The 14261-nt window shown below is 40.5% G+C and overlaps 1 protein-coding gene across 1 annotated transcript in view; it reads right to left on the bottom strand.

The window, feature by feature from the left end:
* Positions 1–14261, bottom strand: part of LOC139310083 (E3 ubiquitin-protein ligase TRIM11-like) — a 61447-nt gene that overhangs the window by 9439 nt on the left and 37747 nt on the right. The window contains 2 exon segments of the mRNA XM_070934240.1: positions 8211–8306; positions 10573–11066. Of these exon segments, the coding sequence (XP_070790341.1) occupies positions 8211–8306; positions 10573–11066 (590 nt within the window).

Below are 14261 nucleotides of genomic sequence, written 5' to 3'. Positions count from 1 at the left end.
ACCAGCCTTACGGGACTGGCCAGAGGCGCTGATAACTGTATAAGAGGGAAGCGAAGATCGAAAACTATAAGAGGTCATCAACAGAAGAAAACCCAAAAAACTACCTGATAATAAGAAGCAGCGCTGGTGGAAGAGAAATCCGAAAAAAGAAAGAGGATAAGCGGCGACGGAAGATAGATCGGAACGGAGCCATTTTGAAAGTAAAGTGACAGCGCAAAAATCTGAACAGCTGAGTGTACAGTGAGAGCGGAAGAACGGAAATCTTTATGAACACTGCGACGAGAATAGTGAATAATTTTAAAAGATTTTGATACTATTATTGGACTTTATGAGTGTGGACTGGATTGAGCGGAGAGAGTTGGACAAATAAGAACAGAACGCGCAGCATTGGAGCGAGCGGAGAAAGCGTGTGCAGTGTGGAGCGCCGGAGATCGAAGGAGAGGAGAGGAACCTGGACGGATCTCTACAAATTGATTTTACCGATGTGGAGTGGCCAGAGTGGATTTATAAATTAATCGTATTGGACTTTACTGATGTGGAGTGGCCAGAGTGGATTGAATTAGATAATTCGAAGAAGGAAAAGTTTGTGGGAGAGTGCGGAGAGTTGGGACAAATCTCGGTAAAACTTGTTGGACTGGATTTATACAAACTATCTTTTAGTAATATTTCTTGCGAAGATCAGGACACAAAACTGATACAAAGTGTGAGGGACTTTGATTATTTGACTACTAGAGACTGAACTGTTTGGATTGAATAATTTAAATATTGACTAATACCTGATGAACCAGATGATAAGGACTTAAATAGAGGATACAACATTACACTCTTGGGATTGGACTCTAACAACAGGAATACAGAGGACTACAGATTAAATTGGATCGTGGAATAATTAAAGTGAATAGGGTGACTCAGACCTTTGGAACCGTATTTGGTTGGAAGAAAGATAAGTTTACATAACACTAAGAAAGATAAGAGACTATAATCAATGGACAATATATATATGCTTAGCTCGATTTAAGTCTATTCTATTATATATCATAAGATACTAGACTCGGAAAATAACCTTTAATAACTTATTAGTTTTCTCTGAAGTAGCTTGTCTAATTTGTCTATTTGAAATTAATTAAATAATTATAGCATATTATCTTTAATTATATTTAATCAATTTATTCATATACAGTAAATGACTTTAAATAATTAGATAGAATTATAATAATTAAATTGATATTGATACTATTTTAGAACTATTATAATAAAATATATTTTATTTTGTAAGTAATTGAAGAATAAGGTAATTAATGAATTGTTAGAAGTTTACTTTTTCCCCGTTGTTTCCCCCTTCTCTTGCTTCCCCCCCTCGCCTTCCTTTTTGCTGCTTTCCCAATATTGTATTACTAATTAGAAATACTCTGAAAAAATCTTGTAAAAATAATCCTGCATCCAGGTTATAAACTTTAGACGTGAGAATTTTATGAAATTGTGGGCAAAAATAATAAGCATAATAGATATGGCAACCTCAAACATACCAACTACTATTAAATCAACCAAGAAAATACCCCCAACCCAAACACTATTGGTGGCTTCCCCGGTCCAACAGAAGACAGGGGAAACAACAGATAAAGAAAAGACTAACATAGGTATTCAAAACATCCAAGCTGCCCTTGCAATGATTCAGGAGGGAATGAAAAGGATGGAAGATAAGATGACCCTGAATCATGATGAAACGAAAAAGAACCATGAACAAATGCGATTGGATGTAGGGGAAATTAAAGATGAGATTAGAAATATAGATGAAAAAATAGAGAAAATTCAACAAAATATAACCAAAAACGAACAGAGAATCCATAAAGTTGAGGAGAAGGCGGAAGCCACAGCTACCAGGTTGGAACAGATGGAGAACCAACAAGCAACAAGAAGTCGAGACACAGAAGATGCACTGACATTTCTCGAAATGGAAAAGGCATCTTTCTACTTAAGATTTCAAAATATAGAAGAACAGAGAGAGGAAGACTTGGGTGAAATTATGGTTGGAATCTTGGCAGAGGCGACACATAAGGATAAAGATGAAATAAGAGGTGGTATTGACGAAATTTACAGGGCCTTCACAAACTATGCCAGAAGAAACAAACTCCCTAAAGAAGTACACATCAGATTTACAAAAAAAACAATGAAAGAAGAAATATACCGAAAGATGAGAGAGGAGACAGTCATGTATAAAGGGAGGGAAGTTCTGACGCTAAAACAAGTACCGAGAAGGGCCAGGGATAGGAGAAGAGAATATAACTTCTTAACCCGACAGTTGAATAAACTCAAGATTAAATTTAGATGGCTTATACCAGAAGGAGTACTCGTTTCTTGGGAAGGAAGAAAATTTCGAATCGACACCATAGAAAAAGCCCAGGACTTCGCAGACCAACATTTAGGATATGAAGGAGAACAGGAGAGCAGAGGAGGCAGAGAAGATTCAAACCCCAGTGACCAAGAAGAGCAACCAATAAATAAGGAGGACAAGGAACGGAAGAAGGGAAAGCTGGGGAAGGAGGAAATGACGGGGATCACACAAAGAGTCACAAGAAACACATCAAAACTCAAAATAACAGACAAATAAACAACATCAGGAATGGAAGAAGAACTAAAACTCATCTCTATAAATATAAATGGACTAAATTCACCAAGCAAAAGACATCAGATATTCACTAAACTGCAAAAATTAGGAGCAGATATAATCACCTTACAAGAGGTACACATAAAAAAACAACAGAAAAAATTACTTGAAAATAAAAAATTAGGAGTAATGTACACATCCTTAGGTGACTGTAAAAAAAGGGGGGTGGTAATATATGTTAGAGACCATATAAGAACAAAGCCAATATATGTGGACAAAGAGGGTCGAGTCTTAATAATAGAAGTAAAACTGGAAACAAAAACAATATTGTTAGTAGCCATTTACGCCCCAAATGGAAACCAAATAGATTTTTATAAAAAATTACACGATAAATTAAAAGAACTGGATTATGAAAATATCTGCATTGTCGGTGATTTTAATGCAATTGTCAACACACGAGAAGACTACTATAGTAACAGGAAGAACAAAATCAAAAGGAAGACACTGCCACAAACATTTAAGAACTTGGTACAGGAAATGAGTCTACATGACACCTGGCGAGAATTAAATACTACAACCAAACAGTACACATACTTTTCTGGCCCACATCAATCGTGGTCAAGATTGGATATGGCATGGATGACACCCCAACTAAGTAAAGAAATACATGACATAGAAATTATGCCTAACACATGGGCTGACCATAACCCTATCAAAATAATTTGGAAAGGCTCCCGAAAACAGAAAAGATGGAAAATGGATACAAGTATTATAAAGGAAAAAGAGTATCTACAAATGATGGAAAAAGAGATTAAGATATTTTTCCAAATTAATACAAAGGACCATACGTCGTTACAAAATTTATGGGACACAACGAAAGCATATATTAGGGGCCTAACCATTGCATACGTGGCAAAGAGGAAAAAAGAGAAACAAAGAATCAGGAATGACTTATTGGAAGAAATCAAGATAGAAGAAACTAAATTACAACAGCACCCTAATAATAGGATAGCACAGCAAAAACTTAATTTGGCTAAACACAAATTGAATTTGACCACAAAAGTTGATTTGGCACAAAAAATAAAAATGGCAAAACAGACCAACTTCGAACACGCAAACAAAACTGGACGCTGGTTAGCCCATAAGTTAAAAAAGCAAACAGATAAAAGAATTATATACCAACTCCAGGACGAATCAGGAACTTTATTCCATACACACGTAGATAAGAAAAACATAGTCAAAACATTTTTTCAGAATCTCTATCGGCAGGAAGATGTCCCCGAAGACCAAATTCGAAAATATCTTAGTAAAGTGAATATTACACAATTTGAAGAAGACCATAGAGAGACCCTGAATCGCCCCATAACAATGACTGAATTGATTGAAGCTCGTAAAAAACAAAAGAACAATAAAACTCCAGGACCAGATGGAATTCCTACTGAATTTTATAAACACTCCCAACAAGAAATAGACGAAATATTGCTACAAGTCTTCAACGCAGCACTATTGACAGCTGAAATCCCAAAATCATGGACAGAAACTATTATTACGTTAATACACAAAGAAGATTTAGACCGGACCCAAGTTAGGAATTACAGACCCATCTCATTACTCAATGTAGACTACAAACTATTCATGTCAATATTAGCGCAGAGACTTAAAACAATAATTCATAAATATATACATACAGACCAAAACGGCTTCATACCCAGGAGGCAGATTAAAAATAACTTGAGAACGATCATAGATATACTGGAATACTACGATAAGAAAATAGATAAGGAAATAGCTTTAATATCTCTCGACGCCCAGAAGGCCTTTGATAATTTAAATTGGTCATTTCTTACATCACAACTTGAATTAATGAATTGCGGAGAGAAATTCCTTAAATTGATAAGAAAGATTTATTCCTGTCAAACAGCCAAAATTGCAATAAATGGTGACATGACGCAAACTTTTGAAGGTTGTCCCATGTCACCCCTATTATTTATAATTGCACTGGAAGTTTTATTAACGGAAATTAGGAAGGAAGAAGACGTGGAAGGCCTTAAGATTCGGGGAGAGGAGTATAAATTGCTTGCCTTTGCAGACGATGTGATCTTCATATTGGAAAACCCAATACGATCTGGAACCAGGTTGATGACAATGATAGAGGAATACGGGGAAGTTGCGGGCCTCAAAATAAATAAGCAGAAGACGAAAGTATTGACGAAGAATATGACCCAAACACAACAGTCGAAATTAGAACAAGAATTAGGACTTCAAATAGTAAAGAAAATAAAATACCTAGGTATTTGGCTGACAGCAAAAGCAACTACAATTAAAGAAGATAATTACACCAAATTGTTAAAACAAATTAAAAAAGACTTAGAAATTTGGAGTAGATTACAACTCTCGTTGATGGGCAGAATTGCCTCAATAAAAATGAACATATTACCAAGAATACTATATTTATATCAAGTGATCCCAATACATCCCGGAAGAGATTTCTTTAAGAACCTCAACAAAACAACAATGAACTACATATGGCAGGGAAAGAAGGCCAGAATTAAAATTAAAGCTCTACAGGATTCACGGGACAAAGGAGGCCTAGCAACACCAGATTGGGAACTCTACTATAAGGCATCAGGATTGACCTGGATTAAAGAATGGATGAAACTGGACAACAAAAGAACTTTATATTTAGAAGGCTTTGACTTAATAAGAGGATGGCACGCTTTCTTATGGGACGGATCGGATAAGAGACACATGTACTTCCAAGGTCATATAATTCGAGCTTCATTATTCAAGATCTGGCAGGATATTAAGAGAACTCACTATACTAAAATACCAAAATGGTGGTCCCCGATGGAAGCATTGATATATCCCAACACTCTCGAAATAGGAAAAATGATGAGATACCAAGACTTATTGAATCATGAAGGCGAACTCATCTCAAGACAGCAACTCCAAAACTCCGGCATAAATATTGATTGGTGGCCCTATACTCAAATACACTCAAGACACATAGCAGATAAAAAGCAATATGGAATCTCGACTAATTTGAACGAATTGGATAAGATTTTACAAGGCCCAGAACAAAAAATGATAACCAAATTATATAACTTCTTACTTAGATATAAATTACTGGAAGAAACAGTAAAAGAAAATATGACAAGATGGGCCAGGGACATAGGGCACAACATCCAACTGGCAAACTGGGAGAAATTGTGGAAACAGAACATCAAAATGACAAGAGCCATACCCTACAAAGAAAACCTCATAAAAATGTTTTACAGATGGCATCTAACACCAGCCAGACTAGCCAAAATATATCCAAACACCTCCCCACGCTGTTGGAAGTGCAAAATAAAAAAGGGGACATACTACCATGCTTGGTGGAAATGTACAAAGGCCCAACAATACTGGAAGGACACAAAGAAAATCATTGAAGAAATAATAAACCAACAAGTAGAAAACACTCCAGAATTTTTTCTATTTGGAATGATAACAACACAACACAACAAAGAGACAAAATACCTCATCATACATATTTTGACAGCAGCACGACTACTGTTTGCGCAAAACTGGAAATCAGATCAACTCCCAACCAAAGACAAACTAATCTCAAAGATAACAGAATGTGCCGAAATGGATAGACTGACACTAGAACTCCAAGATAAAGAAGAAAGTGAATTCTATCTTGTGTGGCACCAGTGGTATCAATGGCTGGAAAAGAAAATCAGTACAAATATAGATGAAGGAACATAGGGTAGAAAAAATAAAACCGGAAATAAATAAATAAAGAGGAGATGCAAGATTATTTCTAATCTAAAACATCTGAATTGACGATGTATCACGTATATATTATATTATAAAGCAATATATATTTTGATGATGACCAAAACATATATGTAAAATGTGGTGTGGGTAGGTTGGTGGTGGGAACTTGTTATGTCTTTGTAATGTCTTTTTTGTATTTTTTTGTATTGTCTTTATATATATGTTTAAAACTCAATAAAAAAAAAAAAAGAGAGACCATGGTGGCACAGCAATTCCCTCATTTCCTGGAGGAAACAGACTACCTGGACCCTTACCAATCTGGTTTCAGGCGCAGTCACAGCACGGAAACGGCATTGGTCACCCTAGTGAATGATCTCTGGCGGGCCCGTGATGGGGGTTGTTCCTCCATCCTGGTCCTTCTTGACCTCTCAGCGGCTTTTGATACCATCGACCATGGTATCCTACTGCAGCGACTCGGGGGGTTGGGGATAGGAGGCACTGTGTTGCAGTGGTTCTCCTCCTACCTCTCGGGCCGCTCGCAGTTTGTATCGGCGGGGGGGTCAGAGATCCTCCCAGAGGCCCCTCACTTGTGGGGTGCCTCAGGGATCAGTTCTCTCCCCCCTGCTTTTTAACATCTATATGAAGCCGCTGGGTGAGATCATTCGTGGTTTTGGGGTGAGGTATCACCAATATGCGGATGATACCCAGCTTTATATCTCCACCCCAGGCCACCCTGGGGATGCCCTTTCCGTGATGTCTTGTTGCCTGGAGGCAGTGCAGGCTTGGATGGGAAGGAACAGGCTCAGACTCAACCCTTCCAAGACTGAGTGGCTGAGGATGTCGGCATCTCAGGATCTATAAGTACCATCTTTAGTGATTGGAGGGGAGATGCTTACCCCCTCCAACAGGGTTCACAATCTGGGTGTCCTCCTGGATTCTCGGCTGTCCCTGGATGATCATCTGACGGCCGTAACCAGGGGGGCTTTCACACAAGTGCATCTTGTGAGCCAGTTGCGCCCTTTCCTAGACCGAGATGCCCTCGCCACGGTCACTCATGCCCTTGTTACTTCTCGGTTGGACTACTGTAACGCCCTCTACATGGGGCTTCCCTTGGGATGCATCCAGAGGCTCCAGCTAGTCCAGAATGCGGCCGCGCGGGCAGTTACGGGGGTTCCTCGTTACTCCCGTGTTACACCTCTCCTGCGCGAGCTGCACTGGCTGCTGGTTGTTCTCCGGGTCCATTTCAAGGTGCTGGTGCTTACCTATAAAGCCCTACATGGCTTAGGCCCGGGGTACTTACAGGACCATCTTCTGCCTTCCTCCCACCATCCCATGCGCTCCCACAGAGCAGGCCTCCTCAGGGTGCCGTCGGCCAAACAATGTTGGCTAGCGGCCCTAGGGGGAGAGCTTTCTCTGTTGGAGCGCCGACCCTCTGGAATGGTCTGCCCACCGAGCTCAGGATAGCCCCCGACCTCCTCTCCTTTCCCCGCGAACTGAAGGCGTGGCTGTTCCAACAATAATCTGATCGTGGGGTTGTACAATGCTATAATTTTAAATTGTTTTTAATGGGGGTTTTAATTTTAATTTGAATTAACACTGTGATTTGTATTGTTGATTGCTGTATGTAAGCCGCCCTGAGTCCTTCGGGAGAATGGCGGCATATAAATCACAATAATAAATAAATAAATAAATAAATAAATAAATAAATAAATAAATAAATGAACTTGAATTTCATTTAAGTCAGAATTTGTACTAAAACACAGGCTGCCTATTATCAAAGATGGCAGATGGTGTTTTCCTTCCTATTAGCTCAGAAGCTCCTAACCGTTGGATCAATACTTACAAGCATCTCCTGCACTGTTTGCTCTGTGTCTCCTTTGTATGTAGCTATTTTTTCTTTCTCCTCCTTCTGAGCCTTCAGGCAATCCTCCACCTTGATCTGAAAAATACAAGTTTTGAGTTTCTTTTCCGTAAAGAATTACATCAGAGGGAAGACCCAGTTAGAAGATATATGCAATCGTCATAAATACGTGGCAGTTGGCAAGCGTCCAAATTTTGATCATGTGACCACAGAATGCTGCAATGATCATAAGGGTGAAAAACATGTCACTTTTTTCATTGTCGTCATAACTTTGAACAGTCACTAAACGAATGGTTTTAAGTCGAGGACTACCTGTAATGGCATTAAAGTGAGCTGCCTGAGTCTCCTGTTTGCAGTCATCCAGAAGCATCACTGAGAAATGAACGTTTGGCCTGATCCAGCAGGAGTGTTTTTCGGGGTCTGCACTCAAGACTTTGGAGGAATGACAATTTCGTTCTAGAGCAAACGTGGAAAGGGAGCTGGCAAAGGGAGCCTATTTCGCCCTACAGGCAATTTCCGTTGCTAAGCAAGACAGTTAAGTGATGTTCTTGCTGCAGTTGTTTTTTTAAAAAAATAATATTTATTAAATTTTCAAAGATTAAAATGTACAGTACAAAAAATAGAAAAGAATAAAAAATAAAAACTATAACACACAGCAAAAACAAACAAACAAAAAGAAACACATCAAAACCTAAGCACTAGTAACAGCTTTTCTATATCAGCATCTCTATCCTAATTAACTGCCATACACAAATTCTACTTCTATCTGTCTTAACTTACATCCTTATCTAAGTTACAATATCTTCTATTCACAATTCAGTTTCGTAACAAAATATCGCTTACATTATAGATTTCCTCTCCAGCCAGGAATACCATCTATTCCAAATTGAATAGTACTTGGTGTCTTCCCTTTTCTTAATTTCCATAGATAATCTGTCTATTTCTGCGCAGTCATAAATTTTTTAAATTATAAATTGGTCTGGAGGGGATATCCGGTTGTTTCCAATTTTGTGTTATGGCATGTCTACATGCAGTTAGTATGTGTAATGTGATATATTGTAATTTTTTTTTCATTTTCCCTTCTTAAATACCAAGGAGGAATAGTTCCGGTTTTCTTTCTATCTTCCACCCAATTATCTCTTCCAGGCATTTTTTTATCTTCCACCAAAATTTCCTAATCTTAGGGCAGGTCCACCACATATGGTAGAAGGTCCCTCGGCTATGGCCGTACCTCCAACAATCCGGGGACCTGTTTTGAGAACATCCTTGCCAATCTTGCTTGTGGCAGGTGCCATCGGTAAAACATCTTATAAAAATTCTCCTTGTAAGCAACTGACATTGTTAGTTTATAGTTTCTCTCCCATAATTTATCCCATTGATCCAAATGAATGTTATAGCCAAAATTTGTTGCCCAGCTCATCATTGTTTCCTTCACGGTTTCTTCTTCCATTTTAAATTTTAACAGATAATTATATATTTTTGTGATCATTTTTTCTCCTGGTCCTAATAATATCTTATCTAATTCCAATTGTTCTCTGTGTATACCATATTGTTCCCTGTCTTTTTTATATTTTGTCCTAATTTGCAAATATGGCCACCAGTCAATTTTTATTCCTTCTTTTTTAAATCCTGTTCTGTTTTTAAATTTCCAAGGTCTTGCTGCAGTTGTTAAGTGAATCACTGCAGTTGTTCACTTTTAGTAACACAGTTGTGAAGCGATTCTGGCTTCCCAATTGACTTTGCTTGTAAGGAGGTCACTAAACGAATAGTTGTAATTCAAAGATTATGGCAAATCTGTCTTCAAAAAAATTTCAGCCACAGAGGATAAAGCAGGAGGTGAAGGTCTCAGGTTGGAATTAGAGAAGTTTGTTAAAGGAATGGCCGAGGCAGAAAGTTGCAGAGGAGTGTAATAAGACCAGTAACCAATGGGGGGACACATAGACATCAACTTTGGAAACTTCTTGCTTATTATAATAATAAAACACACAGCTCTTTTGATAAGAAAGCTAATTAGCACAAATACGCAATGTATGAGGAATGTGAATAAAGTAGGCCAGGACAAGAAATCAAAAGAAACTCCTGTCAAGGAACCTTAATCTGAACCCTATATTTTGAATGTTTACATCGTTCAGGGGTTTTGGCTCCTTTAGCTGCTGAGACCCTTTTGCTGAAGTACGTCATTAAAAGTCCCTTGAGCCACCTCTCCAGTCTGGTTCTAATTCACATCTGAGCCAGGCTAAACCCAGTTTGTGGACAACAGAAAAAGTAAATTGATTAAAGGATTTCCAGGAAGGCCAAGGATCTGGATGTTCCTCCACAGCGATTCCTCCTGGCTGATTCCTACCTGGTATTCCGGGAAAGCCTCCTCCGCAGGGATCACCGAGTGGCTCCTGTGCTCTTTGGATCGGTCGCAGACCACACAGATGAGAGTCTCATGGTCCTTACAAAAGAACTTGAGGGGTTCCCGGTGCTTCGGGCAGAGGCTCTCTCCTTCCTCGTCCCTAGGATCGCCGCATTGCCTGGCCACTTCCACCATCCGCGCCAGGTGCCTGTTGGGGAGGAGGCTGTGGGGCGTGAAGGTCTGTCTGCATTGGGGGCAGGAAGCCTCCGATTCCGACGTCCCCCAACTGCGGGTCAGGCAGCCCCGGCAGAAGTTGTGGCCGCACTCCGGGATGAGCACGGGGTCCTGGAAAAAGTCCAGGCAAATGGAGCAGGTGGCTTCTTCCAGCAAAACAGGGAAGGACGCTTCGGCCGCCAACGCCGCCTCCTCCGCCGGGACAAAGAAACAGAAAGTTAAGTTTCGTTTCTTTTCCTCCAAATCAGGTGACCGCCTTTGGGCTGTGCCCAGACGGGAAACCGAAATGAATTGTTGTTGCTCTTGCCGTCAGCCTCGCTGGCTTCTTAAAGGGAAAAAAGTGTTTAAAAACAACACATTGGAGAGAAGCAAACATTCACAGGACGGACCCCCGATCAATTATTATTGGCCCTCCTTCATATGCCTCATCGGACGTTGGCGATCATATTGGTGATCCTATTTTTATCAACAGCCGCACGAAAAAGTGCTGCTTTTTAAAATCCTGGGATAAAATCTTTTTTAAAATCTGGGAAGGAGCAAATATTCTTGGGACGGACCCCAATCAGTTACTGATCCAAGTATCCTGCTAGAGGGAAGATATTGAAAAATCCTGGGGAGAAAGAAACATCCATGGGACTGATTCACCACCAATTATTATTCAGCCAGCCACTTGTTAAAGGGGGAAATGCTTTTTAAAAAATAGAAAGAACAAACTATTTATGGGACAGAAACGGAATGGAGTAAAGTTGGCATGGCAGAAACTGGGAGAAACCCTTTATAAAACCCCAAAGTCAATGCTGCAATTGATGGGATGTCTCACAGATAAAGGAGAATGTAGAGATTATAATCCTTTCCCTAACTTCTAATATGAATATCTGGCAGAGGAAGACCTGCCTGGACTGTCCCTTTCCCAGCCAGCCAACCAGGAAATGGATGAGGAAAAGCTCTAAAATTGGGCAAAGACTACCTTGTGGAATGTGGAATATGTAGAATTTGGAATGGGATCATTTGCTGGATGGAAATCTTCAAATTTGACCAATGAGCTCCCTTAAGGCAAAAGATGGATAGAAAGAGCCATTAGGAGTCTCAGGCCAACCTAGGACAGGGGGACCCATGGGGGGGAAGGGAATCTGGTGGGTGGAGAACATGTTATAGTCTCTTTTTTCAAGGGCTTTTGGGGGAGGCTTCCTTAGTCACAATGGGCTCCCCAAGGGGACATGGACACTCCCAAGCCCCTTCCTTTATTTTGCCATTTCAGAGGTGGCACCTCATTTATGGAATGTCCTCCCCAGAGACCCTCAGTTGGCACCCACAGTGGCCGCATTTTGGCACCAGGTGAAAACCCTTCTCTGTTGGGAGGGAGGGAAGGATGGAGGGGAAGGAAGGAAGGAAGGAAGAAAGGAAGGGAGGGAGGGAGGGAGGGAGGGATCACTAATATGACTGAGGCTACTATAGTACTACTAAACAGATTTAGGGCTGGAAACTATAGAGACCTAATTTCCATAACATTCACATCTATTTATGTTGCAGGAAAACCTTCAACCTAGGAAGTTTAACATTTTATCATCTAGTGTGTTAAAGAGAAGTACTGTATAGCAAAATCCTATCTAATTTTTTAAACTACGTATTCTAACTAGTAAAATCACTGAAAACATTTCTCTATATCTTGCTGTAGCATCCTTTTTTTTACACTAATGGACACTCTTAGGTAACAATTCTGTTCCTAACTAATTGTTGTCCCCAATTGGGGTCTGAGCCTGGTGCCGAGGCCAATGAAGAATGCCAGACACGCAGTGCAGGTTTTGATTGCTTTTTATTGGGGTACCCCAAGGAAAAGGGCTCCTGGCAAAAATGTCAAGAGAGCCAAGAACAAGGGATGAAGAAAGCTTTATACATTTTCACTAAAGAAGAAGGCAGGACAAGGCGGGATAGTAAGAAATATCATCTAATAAACATTTTAGTAATAATTCTACAATTTGTTCTATTGGTCTCTAGCTGTCCCTATTCCTAAACCTTGGCTAATGAATGCCCCAGGAGTTATCTAATGCACCTTTTATTTGCTGCAGGCCATCTCTATTCCTAACTTTTAGCTGAGGTCTGCAAGTTGCCTAACTCTAGTTACTTTTATAAGCTTTCTAACTACCCAGAATTGTTACAAGCTTTACACATGCATATTTCCTGTGGATAAGCAGTCTTTGTTCTTGCCAGTCAGACTCCACAATTACAGGCTTCCTGATTTACTTTCAAGTGGGTGCAAAACCTGGCTTTATTTTAGCAGCCGGCCCATCATTCGCCCCTCCCCCCCTTTGAATCTGAAAACAATTTAATTTTCCAAGATTCACCCAACATCAACACCCCTGTACTGGGAGACCCCATAGCTTGCTTACAGGTGGAAAGGCAAAGCAGAAGGCATTGTAATGCACATCAGGTGGTGGCCCACGAGAAACTTTTGGTGGTCCATAGAGAAATCTTAGTATTATTGCCGGTGCCCCCTGTTGGAGGAGCTGCAGGCAGTCTCCCTCCTCTCTCTTTCTCTCTCACACACTCTCTCTCCCCCCCCTCTCTCACATCTCTCTTTCTCTCCCTCCCCCCCTCTTTCATTCTGATTCTCTCTCTGATTCTCTTTGATTCTCTCTTTCATTCTGATTCGCTCTCATTCTCTCTCTCTCTCTCATTCTGATTCTCTCATTCTGATTTTCTCTCTCTGATTCTTCTGTCTCTCTCTCTGATTCTCTCTAATTCTCTTTCGTTCTCTGTTTCTTTCTCTGTCTCTCATTCTCTCTCATTCTGATTCTCTCTCATCCTCTCTCCCCCTTCTCTCTTTCTCTCTCTTTCTCTCTCTCACATCTCTCTCTCTCTCCCTCTTCCCCACACACTCTCTCATCCTGATTCTCTCTCTCTGATTCTCTCTCTCTCATTCTGATTCTCTCTGATTTTCTATCTCACACACACACATCTCTCTCTCTCTTCCCCCCCTCACACACTCTCTCTCTCTCTGTCTCTCATTCTCTCATTCTGATTCTCTCTGATTTTCTCTCTCTCACACACACACATCTCTCTCTCTCTTCCCCCCCCACACATCTCTCTCTCTCTTCCCCCCACACACATCTCTCTCTCTCTTCCCCACACACACTCTCTCTCTCTCTGTCTCTCATTCTCTCTGATTTTCTCTCTCTCTCTCACACACATCTCTCTCTCTCTTCCCCACACACCCTCTCTCTCTCTGTCTCTCATTCTCTCTGATTTTCTCTCTCTCTCACACACATCTCTCTCTCTTCCCCACACACCCTCTCTCTCTCTGTCTCTCATTCTCTCTCATTCTGATTCTCTCTGATTTTCTCTCTCTCACACACACACATCTCTCTCTCTCTTCCCCCCCCACACATCTCTCTCTCTCTTCCCCCCACACACATCTCTCTCTCTCTTCCCCACACACACTCTCTCTCTCTCTGTCTCTC

The sequence above is a fragment of the Pituophis catenifer genome, unplaced genomic scaffold, assembly GCF_029215685.1.
Source record: "Pituophis catenifer annectens isolate HBS135680 unplaced genomic scaffold, rPitCat1.0.hap2 SCAF_2, whole genome shotgun sequence".
NCBI lineage: Eukaryota > Metazoa > Chordata > Lepidosauria > Squamata > Colubridae > Pituophis > Pituophis catenifer.
Note: the sequence above shows the minus strand (reverse complement) of the source record. Positions and strands in the feature narration are given on the sequence as shown.